Raw genomic sequence first — 18,928 nt, 5'->3', positions numbered from 1 at the left:
TAATATTGCAACAACTTATCCAGAGCAAAAGTGTGTTTGCGCAAGAAAGGTTGATAATATTGACATTTTAAAAATGCTTTGAAACCATTGCAATTATTCCTAAAAGCGCACTTAAAGCGTTCAAATTCCAGCACAAGCTCACAATATAAAGCAAACACTGCAAGATTTTTTTTTAATTCGTAGATAAAGGAACGGCTAAGGGCCCTCGTTTCATTGAATCGCACGATTTCAGCATTTAAGTAGGCACAACGACAAAGGAATGTGATAACTTTTTTTGTGTTTTCTTAGATATTCAACACTGAATCATGTGAACATCATTTTATGGCCAGTTCTTCATCGGTGGTTTCTAAACTTTCATTCAAAAATCAATGCAAATGAGACCTATTCGAAGACTAAACGGAGTAAATTAAAATGTGAACATGAAAACTGTTTTTTTTTAAATTGTAAAAATAAAAATAGTTTCCTTATGATCTTCTTCTCTTCTCCGAGCGTGGTCCAGGCAGCCTCACGTCCGTAGTTCCCCCCGCTTGTACGCTCCCGGGCTCCTCTTAAATAAAAGCCGGCAGTCCGGCTCCTTTCTCCTTATTGGTCAGGTGGGGGCGTTGCCTCACGTGACGCGGCGTCTTGGCTTCCCTTCCTCGCCCTGTCGTCTCTTGTGTGGAGTCTTGTGGTTCCGTCAGTCAGACAACTCCCGTGTTCAAAGTGGGCGACGGGCCGGTACGCGCACGGACCCCCTTTCCACAGCCTCCCCCCACACAACATTGGTCATTCTTCGGAGAAGGCAAGCTGACTCTTTCGCTATCCATCTCTTTCAAAGGGTCCCGGGCACGTCACGCACACGCCTTTCCTGGTTCCCCCCAACCCTCCATGTACGGTTTCACCTACCGAGAGCTCGAACTCATCGTCCCCGCTTCGCCACGGTTCATCCTCGGACACGCCTGGCTCTTTTCTCGGCTGAACCCAATCGGAGCGAAAAAAAGCAAGTGAGTCTGCAAACTTCTAACAACTCTTTAACTCCTGTTTGTTCTACGGGTTTGTGTGCACGGTAGGTTTATATTTGTTTGATTTAGCGTGTTTGAATTTGGAAAAAAAAAATCCGAATGGCTTCTGCTGTGCGCGTTTTTGACTCGCGCCGTTTGGGACTCCACCGCGTAGAATTATAACATTTGTTAAAGGCGAGAAAATTATGTGTAACGCTGCTGTCTGCATCAGTTTCAAACTTTCTAAATATTATTGGAAAAAAAACTTTTTGCCCCTGTTTTCCATGAGAGACACATTTTTGTTTTTCGAATAGGATAAAAGTTATTGACAGAAATGTACCAAGACTAATCTATTACATTTGAGTCAAATTTAACCTTAAAGTAATTGACCGTTTTTTTGTCTTGAATGAAAACTTATCTTATTACACACTTGAAATGATTGCTGGTAAATGCGTGAGTTTACACGTGTAGATTCTGGCTGGTTTGTGTACTGTACGCTTTCAAAGCATGAAAATTTGTGACGCAAAACTCATAAAAGGGGGCATTTAAACAAAGAACCGTGTTTGTGTGCATATGGGGATTTGCGGGGGTGTGAGTGCGTCCACATGTGTGTGAAGGAGAGTGATTGATTGACAAAGTTAACATCAGAAATAGATAATAATTCGCTCCCTAACAAAAGTTACTTGGTGAATATTAGGAGAGAGACTGACTCGCAAAAGTCTCACTATCCCGCAGGAGAGTGAGTCTTTCATCAAGGGACTTAATTCATCCATTAATTCCTGCATCTACAGTTTTGTGTACAATATAAAACATTTCTGATGTAAAACTTGGAAATTATAAACAAAGGGTCTCTTTGAAAATGTGTGTTCTCCAAATATGTCAAAATATGGAAGATTAGAATCTTTTCCTCCCCTAACCTATCATAAAAGCTATTTTTTATTTAATTTATTTAAGTGAAACCAAATTAAGTGTAATCGGCTCTCGAAGCGGGTATTTTTTTCTCTTAATATTTCCAAAAACATGCATTCTACAATGAGCAAACCATTTATGAACAGGTGTTGTGACTGAGTGCGAACGGTTATCTGTCTAAATGTGATCTAAGCAAATAGCTGATGGTGACCAGTAAAGGTTGCAGCTTATTCAAAGTCAGCTAAGGATTTTTACCAGCTCACTGCCCGCTCCAGGCAAGATAAAAAGCATGGAATAAATGGATAGCTGTAAACTGTGTGTTGTCTCTCCACAGCTTTAGTGCCTTTGGGAAGACCCTTGGTAATGGTCAGTCAGGCTGCCCTGCGTGATGCCTGATCATGACAGCGCCGCGCTCCTAACCAGACAGACTAAGCGCCGTCGAGTGGACATCGGTGTGAAAAGGACCGTTGGCAGTGTCACGGGGATCCTACTCGACAGCATGAACCAGTCTCGTAGCCCCGATCGGGACGGAGATTGCTCTCTAGTTCGAGGCCACGGTGTCACCAACGGTGATGGCGAGAAATCCAATGTTCTGAGGAAGTTACTGAAGAGAGCCAATTCATACGAGGACACCATGATGCCTTTTACCGGGGCAACCATCATCTCACAGCTTCTAAAGAAGAATATGGGGAAGAATGGGGGGAGTGACTCTGGTTTCCAGGTATTTCATTCTCATCATGCATTATTTGTGTTTTTACTCAAATCAAATAATACAAAAAGTAAGCTTTGAGACTCAGAAATCACATGACACTTGAGAGTGAAAATGCTTAATTGGTCTCAATCTTTCTACATCGGGGGTCTACTCACATTCATTGCCATTGTTTAAGATTAATGTCTGTGCAAAATTATTTATTCAGGTGGCTGTATATGAGCAGTTATGCAAACTACACACTGACTAATTGATGTGAAAGCAGAGTCATTTCTTAAGTGAAATGAAAAGATCAAATATTTATTAGAAGAATAAGATGTGTGTAGTGTACTCACTTATGTGAGATACAATTTTTTCCCCTCAAACAATCAGTTAAATAGTAATTTTCCACTTTTGTTGTCTTTTTCAGGGCAGTGGAGCGCTGTCCAGCGGCGGCTCGGAAATCCAGGCTGAAGATGCCTGCAGTAATTCCTCCTCCCAGGACCGCGATAGCCCATCCAACTGCCTTTCGCCTGGACCTCTCCCTTCCGCCCAGCAGTCATTCGGACGACCGCTACCTTCTTCCAACCTCAGTTCCCACAGTCAAACTCTGCCCCTTGCCACATTTGACTTGGACAGGCTGTCGGACGAGCACCTTCGGGCGAAGCGAGCGCGGGTGGAAAACATCATCCGCGGTATGAGTCATTCACCGCTTGTCCGAACCAGCACTGACGATCACGGCCGGGATTGCAACGACGACAACAACAACAACAACGACCACAGAGGTGACGGCAACAGTCACAGCCACAGACGAAGCGACTGCGCATCTTCTCTCCTTAGCTCTCCCGGTTCACGGATAGGCGGCGTCAATGCCGGTGAGGTATACCGGGAGAACAAGAGGAAGCAGCGCCTGCCTCAGCAACAGCACAGATTTGCCCAGCTCGTTTGTTCCAGACAAGAGCAACGGCAAGAGGAAAGGCGGCAACTCAAACTACAGTTGGAAGACATGCAGGTTTGTCATGAAAAGAGGGTGTAAAAATGATCAGACGGTGTATTAAATTGTGTAAAATTAGGCCCAAGTAAATGTAGAAATATACATTCAACTCCAAAGTCAGTTCTACAACACCACGAGCCAACTCTCTGCTCTTTCCTTAATTTATTTTAGAAGCAGCTCCGCCAACTTCAAGAGAAATTCTACCAAATCTATGACTCTGAGACAGAAGAGGAGGAGGAAAATCGCGAGGGTGGCCGGGTGGACCGGAGCGCTGAAAGGGACGAGGACGGTAACCTTTCTGAGGACAGCATCCGCTCTGATGGCCTTGAAGAGAGGCACAGCGACCGAGGGCGGCGCCGTCATGATGACCTGTCAGAGCTGGACCCAGGCTTGTTCCTTGACCGAGCCCGAGCCCTGCTGCGACAACAGGCCTTGATGGATAGGGAGATGGAGGAGGATGTGGTGGACAGGGTGGGGGAGGATGAGGATGTTGAGAGGAATGGGGAGAGGATGATGAAGAGGCAAGGGGGGAGGCAGTTAGCCGAGACATTGAAGCAGGAGCTCAATTGTGCCGTCTCCCAGGTTGTCGACACGGTGGTTAAAGGTTTCTCATCACCCAAGCAGACCGTCAGCAACAACCCCGGCTGCCACAGCACACCAGTTGCCCCCTCATCGTCCAACTCATCGTCTTCTGGTCCTCTCCCCTTTGGTCCTCTCACTTCACTCACCCCAGACCATCGTTTTGGTGGTAGCGCCTTTGCCCTCAATCTTCATGGAGACGGCAGCCCCTCCTCCAACTACCACTCCTCCAATCCCAGGCTGCACTGCTTCGGCGACATAATAGTCCCGAGCCCACTGGACTCGTTCAGCAGCCTGAGCGGAAGGCTAAGCGGAGTGCCGACGCCAAACGATCAAACGGAGGCCCTCCCGTTGGTTGTGCGCAAGGGCGCTGACAGCAGCAGCGGCGAAGAGAATGGCACCCACTCTCTACCTCCTCCACCACCTCCTCCACCCCCTCATCATCCCACTATCCACCCTTCCCCTCTCACAGCTTCTCTTGGGTTCAGCCCTCCATCCTTTCGCCACCCCTTCCCCCTTCCACTCATGGGCTACCCTTTTCACAGCCCTCTGGGATCGCACGGCGGGGGGGCTGGGTATGCCCCCGGGCCTAAGGACCACCACATTCACTCTTCGCCAGATTCAATGGACATGACCCGCGAAACCCTAAGCCTGAGAACCAAAATGGCCACCCTAGGAGGTGGACACCTGGGTCACCACGGTCACCACCACAACAGGCAGAGTTCTCCCAGTCAACACGGGCCTGAAGGTTTGTCCCTGTCGCTCATTAAGTCTGAATGCGGCGACCTGGCAGACATGGCTGACATATCGCCATACTCAAGCAGCACTGTATCCTTCTCACCCTAAGATTGTGAATGCATGTGTGTGTGTGTGTGTGCTGAGAGCATTTGATGTCTTTGCGTTTGCAGCTGCCGACACCACACCACTGGCACAAAGTCTGTAGTATCAATTAATGCATATTAATTGACCCCCCCCTCAATTCCATGTTGTAAAGGGAAAATGAAACGAGGTGTGCCAGGTCTTACAAGAGCGCGAAAGATTAAACAGGTTATGCGCTGGTCTCTCAACTTCTTTTAAGTCTATGGAGCTCCAGCTCACTCATACGCTCTAGTGCGGTTTTATTCGCTTTCATCACACAGACTTTGTACATAAATGCTCAAAGCAAGTGAGGGGTAAGGGGGGCGCAACTTTAGGTCAACACCTTGTATACAGCAGCTCAAAGCTAATCATGTTTCAAAGAGAGGAAAAGACACTGCCTCATTGATGCCAGTTTTCAAAAGGTGTCCACGTTTAGCAAGCCGTCTTCCTTCTTAAGTCCCCCCTACCTACACTTTGATTCGTTGGCCTTTGCACCCTATTGCTTAGCAGCTGTGTGTGTGCATTCGCTTCTTTCAATTTCACATAGACGTGGACAGGTGTTTGCACGTATATAAAACAAAATAAGACTTTGAACTTTAAAAATAGGAATTCCTTGCCGTCCTAATTATGTGATCTCAGTGCCGCTTTAAAGCAAATTTAGCTTTAATTTTGCTGTCAATTTTATTTCATTAATTCAAAGTAAAAAAATAGTTAAAAATTAAAAATTAAGATTCTGAACTGGCCATCAAATCAGCATTTAAAGAAAAATAGAGGACATTAAAGGCCCATTTTCAAGATGTCACCAACTCACTTTGGTTAGATGGCAGGTAAAAAGGGTCAAATGCAAATATTATTTTGCACAATCAAATTTTTACAACCTAAATTTAAATAGAATGATGACTTCAACAAGGTAGGTCTAAGTAATTATTTGGACAATATGTCACACAAACACTGAGCATCAGTAATCCTTTGTGTTGACCTGAGCAGGTGTACTCCATTCATTTATGAATTTGACCCCCCCAGCACCACCACCACCACCTCTTTTCTTCTAAGCAAAACCCCCCAATAAACGTACGCACATACATCTGGAAGGAACTTCAGGTTACAGTGTCAGGATCAACAAACGATCAAAACAATAAAGAAGAGGAAGACTCACTAGTTTCAATTATATGCACACATTTTACAACAACACATCAGACTGTTTACCATATATTTGTGAGCTGTTACATTAAAACATGCTTCAGAGATCCAGATGTACTGTCCCATGTGTATCCACACACCACAGTGACAGGTTGGCATGAATGTTAAACAGGTAATGGTGTCACTTGATGTTAAATAGCGTATCTGCAACTGAATGAATGATGGATAACTGAGCAGGACTCAACTCCAGTTTCACACAGTATTAACACTTATTTGTGACAAGCATAAATATCAAACTTAACCCAACCGATAGGATTTAATTGAAATGCGGGACTAAAAAGACAAACTACTTCTCTTCTTTCGTCACACTTCACTTTCTTCGCTCTCCTGTTGGCAGCAGCTTTATTGGGCCCCTGGGGTTTCTTTGTGTGTGTGCACGCGCTAATTGACCTTGCGGGGGGTCACATTGATTGCCTCATCTTCACTGATAGATTATGGGGCTGTTAATGTGGTGGCAAAATGGCAGAGTGGTGGGGCACAGCTGTCATTGCACACGCGCGTGTTACACATCCACATAAACATGCGCAGACGGACCATTATTTTGCAACCAAGGACTGCGCAATTTTTATTTTCCCTGGTTTAGACACCGTGGTGGTTGAGTAGCTGATAATATGGCATGATTGTAAGATGAGGCTTGTTTCTTTTATTTTACTGGGCCACTATGATAAAACCTTTTTTATTGTTTAACTTTTTTGTTGCTCTATTTTACGTAAAATTATCAGTCTACCTATACAAGTCTACGTCCCCTCCCTTTTTAAAATTTCTGTTTAGTCTCGCAATGTTTTTAGCAATTTCTTATGTACATATTATTTAATGTTTATTGTACACTCTGCTCAGCAAAACCTTGCTTGTTCCCACCTTAACGTTGCTCTCCAGATCCAAGAAGGTTTATCTCCCAACCATTTGAAGAAGGCCAAACTCATGTTCTTCTACACTCGTTATCCGTCCTCCAACATGCTCAAAATCTTCTTTTCTGATGTCAAGGTGAGCACTTATATCTTGAAGTTTTTTTCTCTGCTTGTGCTTGCTTCTGAGGAAGTTGAAAGCTAAATATTTGGTGGGAAGGCAGAGAAGGTCATATGGTTGGTTTATACATGTTAGTTATTCACTTTATTTTTTTATTTATTCTTTGATTATTTGCGTAAGCACATGCTGCAGATGGATGCTCCAGTTTGCTCACATCTTTGGAGCACAATTAGCTTTTGGCCTTAATCATCCTGTAGGGGGCAAAGGGCGGGGTGGGTGGGAGTTGTATGTGATTCTTGGGGTATAGGCGGGGGGTTGATGGTGTCTCACCAAACTGTATCACCCAACCCCCCATGCTGACCTCTATTTTGTCACTCAAAATATACACAAGGGTTTCACTTTTAAAAAAATAGATGAATTATTGTGAAGGCAGAGATGCAATCTCCAACCATTCTAAATTCATGTGGTGCGTGTTAACTAAAGTTGACTTCAACTGACAGGCACGCAGATGGAAGGTCTGTGTGTGTATTGGGGGGAGTGGTCCTGAGAAAATGACAGCGGGAGTGTACTGTGGGGCAGGGGGGCATAAACAAATTACAACAACGGCAGCTTTAAAACAAAGCCGCTGATTGTTTTGTGTTTACAGGCTGTGAAGTGTTTTGTTGCGAAAGAACATACGGCTCCTTCGTGGAACCGGGACATTGCATTCAAATGAGCACGCAAGCACACACACACACACACCAGCTGCGCTGTTGCTCGTACTGTATCTGCCGTGACCACTTCTTTCAGGCAGTGCCACATCGGTGTTGGCTGCTATGGTAACGAGGGTCGCCGGGACATGAGGTTGCTAGGCAAACACAAGGTTGCTAAGATCACCTGCTTCTGATGGGCCATTTACTATAAACACACATACACCTGTTCTAAAACATACATTAAAAAAACCATTCACTAGTACTGATAAAATATATTCACTGGCCACAACATTGGGCTAGCAGGACTTGCAACAAAGGCATAGAATTACGGTCATACATATTCCTTTGACAATGTCTTATAATTCAGAATAGGCCTACATACAAAATTTTAAATTGAGTGTGAGCGGGTGTTCGTCTCCTCTTGCCCTGCAATTGGCTACCCACCGATTCAGCGTGTCCCCCGCCTGGTAGTTAGCTGGGATAGGCTCCAGCACCCTCCACGACCCTTGTGAGTGGTTCGCAAAATGAATGAATATATACAAATTCTTCATGATGCAAGTCATCATTTGTTCAGATTATAAACAAGATTCATTTTAAATGAAGCGTACAATTACACTATATACTGCAGTGCAGTTTGAATAATTTGGAACACAACTGTATTTTGTTAAATGTATCCTATGAGGAAGGCAGTGAGTTTATTTCACTTAGTTGAAGTGCGAACAAGACAGTGACAAATAGATTTCATATTATATTGCCAGTGAAAATATAAATAAAAATGTGACTGTGAACCCATGATTTTATTTTCTCTAAACTACAGAAGAATATTGCTGCCATACCAAGTGTTACAATTTTACGTAAATGCATGGTCATTTTCGTTTCATTTAAAATGTGTATTCATGTATAAATTTAACTTTTCCTTTAAATTTAACAGTAATATAACAGAGTAATCACTTAAACCAGCACGAATGCTTGATAAGACAAAACAAGACATGATTACTCCTGCGGTGACCTCAATTTGAAGGAATGTCTTTGTTTTGCTTAGCTGAATTTACAAGTGAAATTTACCATGTTATAGTTTGATTGCTTACCACATTAAAATTTGAAATGTATGTTTCAAATTTGTTGACAATATTGCAGTGTGAAACTAAACTCTATTTCCTTATGCTATGGCAGCAGTATCCTTCCACAGCAATTTGTTAACAAATTTGCCACAGGTAGTTTTAGACTCTGGAATGGCGACCAAGCAAAAAAACACAGCGAAAAATCATTGGCTGTGTCTTCAAGAAAAGTATTCTCTTCTATTAGCATTTTATGCAAATTAATGATTGTTAAATTTGGTTTTAATTGACAGATAATCCATGTTAATCTGCCATAAGAATCTATGGGAGGATATTATTTCGTTTAATATAAAATGAACCGCAACTAATCCTATTTGTGATGAGCCAGGCTGTCCTTTTACTTTATTATGTGTTGTTTCATTGTCCTTTTGCATTCACTGCCCTCATTATTATAATATTTTCCAAATCCGGGTCAGTGTCTCGCTCCCGCTTTCGTTACTGTCCCACCCCTCCCTCTGTGGGAACAATAAGTAGTATGTGTGAGGAGGATCAGGCAGATTCACTGTAAGGGAATTAGGACCCTGAATGGCTCACACTAATTGGACTTGAATGGACTTGTCTCTGGGAAAGCAGTTCTTAAAGATGAGCCTCTTGTGTAGAATGATGGCCGAGTATGCTGTGGGAAGTGGGTTGGAGCGCACGACTGTTTTAGCCTCACATGCTGTACAATGTGCACGCCCGCACACACAAACACACTAATGTCTAATAGCCCTCTCATTTTAAAGAGACACTCACATGTCGCTGTGAAGACTTCAAGGTTGTCGCCATCCTGTCTTGAGAGAGTAAGCCACAGCAATTAAGGCCCTGTTAAGACTGGAGGGGATGTGGATTCATTTGACACCCTCTCATCATCTCATACCCAAGTTTGCTTTCAGAAGCGTGCATGTATCCAGTTCAACCCGTTACGCTGCACTATTTTTCTTGAGAGGTTGACTGACATTTTCTCAGGAATCAATTAGCTCCTAACTCACCTAATAATTGGAATAAAACTGCTAATATTGCAAAATCAGTGATGTGAAGCAGCAGCATTGCCATTAACCATTATTTTAACATTTAACATAAGAAAATATTTTTAAAGCAAGCTAATTGAGAATATTAATATCCTCAGGAATGGGGATATTACAGTGTTCCCTCGGTTATCACGGTTAATGGGGACCGGGACCACCTGCGATAATTGAATTTCCGTAAAGCAGAGATTGCCCTTCAAAAATGCTTAATTTGAATTTAATGATTGAATGAAAATGATTTTTTTTTTAAATTTACCCCCCTGTATACAGTACACCATATAGAATACGGGCAGGGAGAGTGAAATTCATGTTATAACAAAATAAAACTGTAAAATATGTTGTTTCAATGTAATATTTGTATTTTTTTTTCTCAAAAAAATCTGCGAAGCTCTGAGTCCGCAGTAGCTGAACCGCGAAGTAGCGAGGGAACACTGTACTGTCATATTTTACAGGAACAATGCTATCCTTGCGTTGTAGTATCACAGTATGAAATTAATACATTAAATACTTTAAATCTAATTAAGCACGAGAATTTTCTATCTTCCTCAGTTTTCCTTTTTCACGTTTAATCTAATTGTATAATGCATAAAAAATATTGAAGTGGATTTGCACTTCAGAAGGTGCTTAAAAGGTAATAAACAGCTCAGGAGTTTCCTACTTTCACCCTTAACCGCAAATAGTGAGCAACTGCATATTTATTCCAGAATATCATGTATTTTTTTTTAAATGTGTTAACTGCACATACTTAGACACTTAAGGATAAGTGTTAAAAGAAATCGCTGTAATGGCTATTTATGTTGATGCCGCACATTCAACTTGTCTTAAAAATGTGCTACATTGGAGCGTAAGCAATTCATGTAGTTTGACTTTCTGGCATGAACATGGGAAGGGCATTCAGGGGTTGGAAGATGGAGGGGTGCAAGCATCACTTGACACTTTTTTTCTGATGCAGCTCCTTTTCCCTCTTTTGGGTGTAAACACAAAGTGGCATGCCTCATGCTCAGCGATTTGTCACCTCTCGTCTTCTAAGAAGAGTCACCACTGGGATGAGCAAAATCTGAGTGGGGGAGGGGGATCATATTGGTGTTTAGCAATGAGGTTGCCAGGATCAGTTAACTGGGATAGTGAATTAAACTACTCAGGACTTATTTTCTTTCATCTAGCCCCAAAAGTCAGACAACTCGGGGACAGGCAGTGTTTTAATGTTTGACTAAAAATAATACATTAGTATAAATAACAGTTCATTTAATGATTCGTATTTTTTTATTCTATTCTTGGGCGATTATTTTTTAATAAGTCTCACAAATAAGCTTTTAATCTAATGCTGCACTCTCTTCTTATTTCATAGTTGCAGTTTCTATATTAATTCATCCGTTAACTTTTCCACCCCCGACCTCTGGCCTGAGGTCAGCTGGGATAGGCTCCAGCACCCCCCCCCCCTCCCCTCGCAATCCTAGTGAGGACAAAAGCAATTCAGAAAATGAGAGATAAGATGAGTGCACATGTGCTACTAAACTACTGCATACTTGCTCATTACGCCTCCAACCCAACCAAAACCCCACTTTCCCTCCCTGCAGAAAGATGTCCGGTAACAATACTGAGCTTAATCTCCGTGTCAAAGCTGTTTTTCTGCCTCGCCACACCTACTGCCGTATTCTGTTCAATCTCCAACACACGCATTCGCCAGTCTGCCGTTCATTTTCCATGTTTTGTCTTACAAAAATGTGTATTTTTCACACTGTGTCAACCAATTACTGGACCTTGTCAGGAAGTCCATTTTGCTCCCTCTGAGCATTGGATGACTTTTGTTAGACCTTTCTGACCTCTCCTCTACATGTTTGCAGTTCAACCGCTGCATCACCTCCCAGCTTATCAAGTGGTTCAGCAATTTCCGTGAGTTCTACTACATCCAGATGGAGAAGTACGCCCGGCAGGCCATCAATGAAGGCGTCACTGCTGTCGAGGAACTGGCGGTTGGCCGCGATGCTGAACTCTTCCGGGCGCTCAACATGCACTACAACAAAGCCAATGACTTTGAGGTACGTCGAGAAAGATACTAACTACCCCAGTTGATATTTAATTTTTTTTATTGCAAACAAAAGCCTCATTTCTAGTTATTTTATCAGTGTTTATACAATTTTTACGACATTTTGGAAGGCTTTTCAGATCACTTCAGATCTGTGAAATTGGTCACGGAGGCAATCAAACTTTTATATGTCAAAGTATCACTGCTGCTTTTTCAGTTCTAGAAGTTTTGTCATTGAACAGCCTTTAATCAGTCTCCTCGTCAATTCTCTACATTTTTAAGGATCCTTAAGCATTGATCAAATTAAATAGCTAAGCTTGCTTTCCCCCCAAAATTCAAATAATAATAATACACCGCACCCTCAGTATCCTATGAGTCATACTTCAAATATCTTTGAAGTAGCTGGCGTATTCGTCAACTAACTCACAGTTCCAATTCACCCCCAACATTTCCTATGGATCTTTTCATGTTCTGTCACAGGGATTACCGACCAAAAGTTCATACAAAGACAACCACATGGTGCGTCTTTGAATTGGAGAATGATGCATGTTTATTCAAGGAAAAATAAAGGATCAAATGGAAGTGATGGAAACATTCACCTTAACAAAATCAAGAAAAACGCATCGTTCATGAATCAACCAAATTGTGTGCATCTGTAAAATAGTACAGAATTGAAGCCATCCAGATTAACTACACTTCCAGTGCCAATCCAAGTCAACACTAAGGGATTGGATAGAAGCAACAAACTTAATTTTGAATGACCCCCTCAGTCTCAAATTCTGAAAATTGTTTAGGTCAAACGTTTTTTTTTATACAAATTGGCTTTTACAAATGCCCTCCAAGTCAACTGTTAAAGAACGAACAGTCACCTCTTGCTTTTCTGCTGAGGTGTGGCTGTTGCAGTTTGAGTGAGTGCGTGCCTGTGTGTTTGTGGGCGATAGACGAGGCCAAAGAGGACGCTGCTCAAGGCATGGGTGACCTTGTCAAAGCGATTTGCACAAGTCAAATTCTACCCCTCACTTCTCCAAATGTTAGTCTAAGGGGACCCCAGGGCCTTTAAACTCTGACACAACATCAGCAGCATTTAGACGTCGATTAGAAGGAAAGCATGCACACACGTTTTCTTTTTAACTGAGTGAGAGGAAACTTGAGGCGGCAAGACATGACTGCATTTTGTATAAAGGGGGTCAGTTGACCTCACATGGCCACACATGCTATGAGTTTTATGTCCGAGTCTATTTTCTTATTTTTAGTTGAAGGATTATCTTGGCTCAGGTACTTAAGGCTCTATTTTGAAGTGTCTCTTTGCCAAACGGGTGAGTTCAGCCATTAGACCTTCATTGAAATGAAGTTGCAATTGACAAGTTGCACAAATGTAGCCTAAATTTCTCTGCCTTAGTGTGACACCTATCCTCACTGCATCCACCTTCACCTGCCTCCTTCCTTTGTCTGCCCTGAGGGAACATTACTGGCCAGGGACTCTTTCTCTTTGTCAGGCTTGGAGGCGTGAAACCGGAACCGCGGCCGATTCAGCAAGTCTCCGTCGCGCACAGGAGTCTTCTCCTTTTAGCCAAATTTAGCATCACGGTTCCACCTTGATTTGTCCCCCGTCAGCCCTCCGCCCCTCCCCGCATTGTCCTTCTGACTCTGTCCTCCTCATCGGTTATCAACCTCGTTCATCTTTAGCAACTCCCTCCTCATTTCCGCCCAGAACTACGTGGGCGTCCAGTTAACATCATAGAAGATCAATAATAACTTTTAATGTCATTCATTTGCCGTCAGTCTTTAGCTTGACGAGCATTTATCCATTAATTACCTTGTTCTCTATGCAGCCACATTAAAAAAAAAATCTTGTAAACCTCACTCTCCTCAGTACACGTTGGCCAACCCCCCCCAACCATCGCCCACCACCCCTTCTCTGGAAGTATTTTGTCCTAATTACAGCTCAGCCGTTGGCTAATGAGGGAGGCATGAGGAGGGGGTGGTGGGAGAAAGGGAAAGGGAAAGGTAATGGGGGAATAGACTCAACTTCACAAAAAAAAAAAAAAAACACAGAGGGTTCTTCTTTGCCAGGACACTCAGGGGGAAGGTGTCAGCTTCTAGCCGTTGCCAAGAGGAAGGGAAATGTTTCCTTTTTGTTTGTTTTTTTAAACTTTCTTTTGGGAACAGATTGACGACTCTCCGATAAGTCTGCCAGCAGCTTTGGGCTTGACATCCTTAACTTGTACAAGGCTTGTGTGAGTTTAAAAGTTGTGCAAATATTTGCCCAACAAGCACATTTACACGGCTTAAGCGGTCGCACTTTGCACTACACAACAGTAACATGATCCACTGAACTTAAAATGATTAAAATACACGTGCCCTTGTTTTTACCTACTTGTCATGGAACTTCTTCAATTGTATGTCAATTTATTTGTGGCAGAAGATGCGCACCACCCCCAGTCATGCTCAGGCAGATATTAATTTGCGATGATCTGAAAGAGCCCCTGTTGAAGTGTAGCTATTGAGACTTACAAATCCTGTCCTTTGACTTCAAATGAGACACATACACACCTTAGTAGTGGTGTGGTGGTGCCTCACATTTCAGGACTATCTGATTTCATAAGCACGGTGCCACATGAAAGGCTCAAATTCTCATGCCTTTCTCCGTTTACGCTTTCATCTTTCCTTTCGTCTTATTCATCCATTCACTCATCCTGCTTCCTATTCTCTCCCATGCCAAGAGGCCCTGCTCCAATCACAGTAGCTCATTCTAACATTCTTCTAATTCTGGCAGCTCTAAACAAATTCTGGTTCTCAGCATTAACCAGCTGTCTTTTTTTTGTGAATTCACTCACTTAGAGCAATTACTGTTCCGAAAACCCCTATTTGTTTCGAATTGACCAAAGTTTCAAAGAGAATAAGAAAATGTAGTGCTGGTGGACAGAGAGAAAAGCCACACCACAGACAAAGCCACCTGCCAGTTTCTGTCACTATAAATATAGCGATCGGTTTGGAGAATGCATGCATGAGTGCATGTGAGCGCATGTGCAAGTGTCTTCCAGTTGGGACGAAGAAGAAGAAGGCATCGTCTTTGTCACCGAGCCATGAAGAGTCACGAGGGGGGTGGTTTATTGTTGGTGTGTGGGCTTCCTGTGTGTGTGTTTGTACACAGTGATTCTCCTTCGCAGCTGTCTCCGCAGCTTTGACAATGGGCCGACTAACAAAGACGTGGCCTTGAGCCGCTGTCATGTGATACGAGTGGTCTGCAGCCTCTCGATCAGATGACCCCCCCACCCCCTATTGTCCTCTTCAGTGACACATAAGCAAGCTCATTTTTTAGACCGAAGAACGGTTAAAAAAAACAAACCACTGGCCTTGAGGATGCATTATTAAGCACAAAATTGACAATTAATGTAAATACAGACAGCGGCCAGAATGGGCAAACAAAAAGATGCACGTGATTGACTCAGTGGAGGTCTGCACTTGGCAATGTCAGATACCACTGCTCATACTTACTTGACAGTGATAACTTGATAATTTAACACCAGAATCCTTGAAGTTACTGAATTCACAGGGGAGCACAAATTCCCTTTACGGACCCCAATGATTCACATGTCATGATGCGATTAGAAAATCATTTCAGGTAAAAATTTAAGAAATGTTGCTTGTCATCTGTAAAGCGGGCAGCCCTTTGAAAGTTTGACACCACAATGGATAACAAGTTGCCTTTCTTAAGCTTTGGTAAAGTAATTTGGCTGTCATCTGCTGGAAACCCTTAGAATGGGTATGGATTTCATTCACTACATCTTAATTGCTATAAAATCTCAGGTTTAGTGTAATAAATGGTACTGCTGAAAAATGTGACAGTCCTGAAAGATAAATAAATCTTTAACCATGAGTGTTTACAATGCCACGGGGATTGTGACACGTCAGGACTGATAGCAGAGATAGTTAAGATGAGGAAAAAGGAAGCAGATGGTGATAGGAAAATAATGACCAATGGAAAAGTGGATCAGATCTGGAGACAACATGTCAGAGGTTACGTATCTCAGCATGTACAATACTTGCAGTAAAAAGCATACGTTTTAAAATTAATACTGAATCCACCAATCTGTGAAATAGCCATGTACCAAATATTGGTTTGATGGGTTTTACCATGTTTTTTTTTTTACAAAGCCAGTTTGTAAAAATGTTTAATTGTTCCGCAACAGAAAATAATTCTAAATCACTGGCCTAACACAACCTGCTTATTCTGCACACTGACTGCAGTGACAGAGGGTCTCATTGAAACAACTGTAGTCTCTCGGGGGCTGCTAAAAATGAGAGAGGGTGGAGATAGTGTACAAGAGTCTGGGGAATCATTTAGTGCGCTTATGTGTGAGTAGTGAGGGCGATCCATCCATTCTGATGGCATCTAACCTTGACGTGTCCTGCCGCGTGTGACGGGGTTACACACTTTGCTGTAGTGTCTAGGAGCATGCACCTTCTCTGGAGGAGTCAGCATGTGTTGGTGTGTGTTAGTACATGGGCATGCAAAATGTGAGAGACAAAAAGGTGAGAGTGTAAGGTAGTTTAGTGTCTCTGTGTTCTTGCACACAGCAGTGGGGTAGAAAGAAAGGGAAAAACATTGTGTGTTCTGCTTGTTAGGATACACAAACATGGGCATAACATGGAACTTTAATAGCCCAACCACTTGAGCACACAGGCAGACAAAAGAATGTTTTGAGATCTACAAATGTTTTTTTGGGGCTTTCAGGTGCCTGATCGCTTTATTGAGGTGGCCCAGGTGACTCTCCGTGAGTTCTTCAATGCCATCGTGGCTGGCAAAGATGCTGATCCTTCATGGAAGAAAGCGATCTACAAGGTGATCTGCAAACTGGACAGCGAAGTCCCGGAGACCTTCAAATCTCCAAATTGCCTCCAGGAGCTGCTCCATGACTGATAAGGAGGTGGGAAGCCCAAAGGGCCACCGCAACAAATTTAAAAAAAAATGAACAAAACAGCCAAAAGAGTTGTTCAGTGATGCTCGGGACGGATTTTGAGATGCGATGAAGTTTGTTATGGACAAAGACAACATTCTTCCGAACGGTCTCGAGGAACCCAAGAGCATTCAGAGATGTTTCTCTTTGTCAGACGTTCCTGCATGCTCTTCATCCTTTTGCGGACAGAGATTGGAACCAACTAGCAATGAAGATAATATATATAAAGTTCTTTTTATCGTGGATGTTTTTAAGTGTGATGAGCATTTCTAAGAAGAAAAAAAAACGTGATGTTCCTGTATTTTTGCTGTTCTCCTTTGTATGAGTTTACACAATCTCACATGCACGCCAACAACACACATTTCCTGATTAGTAAAGCTCTGTAGCATTCCCACCAAACTGCTCATTTTCCCTTTTACGTTTACATTCTGTTTGTCTCATTCACTGTGGCAAGACTTGAAGGTAATTGCTCTCAAAGAATGAAACATCAAACTTGTTTGCATTCAGGTATTGAAGAGATGCAATGAGTTGGACAATAGGAGGTCTGCTGTATTTTTGTGTGTGTTTGCAGCTTCATTTGTTTAATGTTCTTTTCCAGCAAGAACATTATTAAAAAAAACTGAGTTGGCACTTTTTTTGGTTTTCCACGATTCATCAATCAAAAGACCTGAGGGCAAATGTTTAAGTGAAAAGGACTTGCTGTATTTAAGTGTTTTACTGGCGACAAACACTGATCCTTTGATTCAACAATCATTCCTGTTTCTGTTGGTTCCTGGATTTTCACAATAACATCCTCTTTCCTGGTGGAGTGTTGACTGCTTTCAGTGATGAATAACATTTTAGTATTTTTAAAAGTACTCAAGTCTCACATCAAAGGATGTCTGGAGACATTTAAAAAAAAAACATTTTGCCTCTACTTTCTCTGCACATTCATGAGATTCAAGAAGGTGACATGAGGTGATACGTTAAACAGCATAAAATACAAATGGCTGTCATTTGAGATGCAACAAAAAACTCTTGACCACTCTATTGTTTTATTTAATGCTGATTATTGATGTTAATATTCTGAGGCCTATTATTCTAATTAAAGCTTGCTACAGACTTGACCTCTGCTTTACTCATTCATCACACGACAACACAGGAATAAAAACTAAACTATTGACATTAAAAAAAAAGTGGAGTATGTTGTATTTTGTGGCCATTCACTATGAAACCAAACGGTAACCAAGCAACATGATGGCCACTTTAACTGTGCCGTCCTCTCTGGCTGTATTCTCCATCAGGACATGTGATCCGTCCTTGTTGTTGCTGATGAATTGAAAAGAGGAGCGCTGTGTGATTATTGTCAGCACAAAAGCCTCAAAAAGCTGCTGACGCCTAGATTAGCCAGTACAAAGACGCAGGGGCACGCACACACAAACTCACACGTGAGTACACACGGCCCATCTGCCCTTGATACAGGACCATCCTCCGCAGCTCTGATTTGTCCCTATTTTTTTTGGTGTCCACACCTCTGCAAGCCTCCTTCATTAGAGCACTTTCATCTCCTCTAACGACACTTACCAGCACTGTACACACCCTGGCCGCGAAACGCACGCGTGTGCTTTGGAATAACATGGCACCATCACCGGCTTGGGCTCAATTGCCAGCAATCCAGTGTACCTCAACCACTTCCACTAAAGGGACACACAGTGGAGTGCGCACATCTGCCAAACCACATACTATCACGAAATAAAAAACATGTTTCAGTTACTATCCTGTCACTTTCTGTTTTCATCTGTAAATGTTCAACAAAAACTATACCATAACAAAAGAAATATCGAACTTAAGCATCATACGTGACATTGATACACTCCGAAATGGGAGAAAGTTAGGTCATAGACAAAATGAGTATAATAGATGCATACTTCAACTATAAAAGCATTACCCTCCTTGTTAATTTAAATGTAG

General features: G+C 42.5%; 1 protein-coding gene across 2 annotated transcripts; it reads left to right on the top strand.

Annotated features, from left to right (window-relative positions):
- Positions 1–573: 573 nt before the first annotated feature.
- LOC144201618 (prospero homeobox protein 1-like) lies at positions 574–18,082 on the top strand. Of its 2 annotated transcripts, XM_077724366.1 has the most exons (8): positions 578–717; positions 818–983; positions 2,224–2,610; positions 3,008–3,589; positions 3,743–4,978; positions 7,085–7,192; positions 11,836–12,030; positions 16,756–18,082. In XM_077724366.1, the coding sequence occupies exons 3-8, from the start codon at positions 2,278–2,280 to the stop codon at positions 16,939–16,941; spliced, it is 2,640 nt and encodes an 879-aa protein (XP_077580492.1). In that variant the 5' UTR covers positions 578–717; positions 818–983; positions 2,224–2,277; the 3' UTR covers positions 16,942–18,082. The 2 variants fall into 2 exon arrangements, with proteins under 2 accessions (XP_077580485.1, XP_077580492.1); XM_077724359.1 differs by having other exon boundaries at positions 574–983.
- Positions 18,083–18,928: the final 846 nt, after the last annotated feature.

The sequence above is a fragment of the Stigmatopora nigra genome, chromosome 1, assembly GCF_051989575.1.
Source record: "Stigmatopora nigra isolate UIUO_SnigA chromosome 1, RoL_Snig_1.1, whole genome shotgun sequence".
Taxonomy (NCBI): domain Eukaryota; kingdom Metazoa; phylum Chordata; class Actinopteri; order Syngnathiformes; family Syngnathidae; genus Stigmatopora; species Stigmatopora nigra.
Note: the sequence above shows the minus strand (reverse complement) of the source record. Positions and strands in the feature narration are given on the sequence as shown.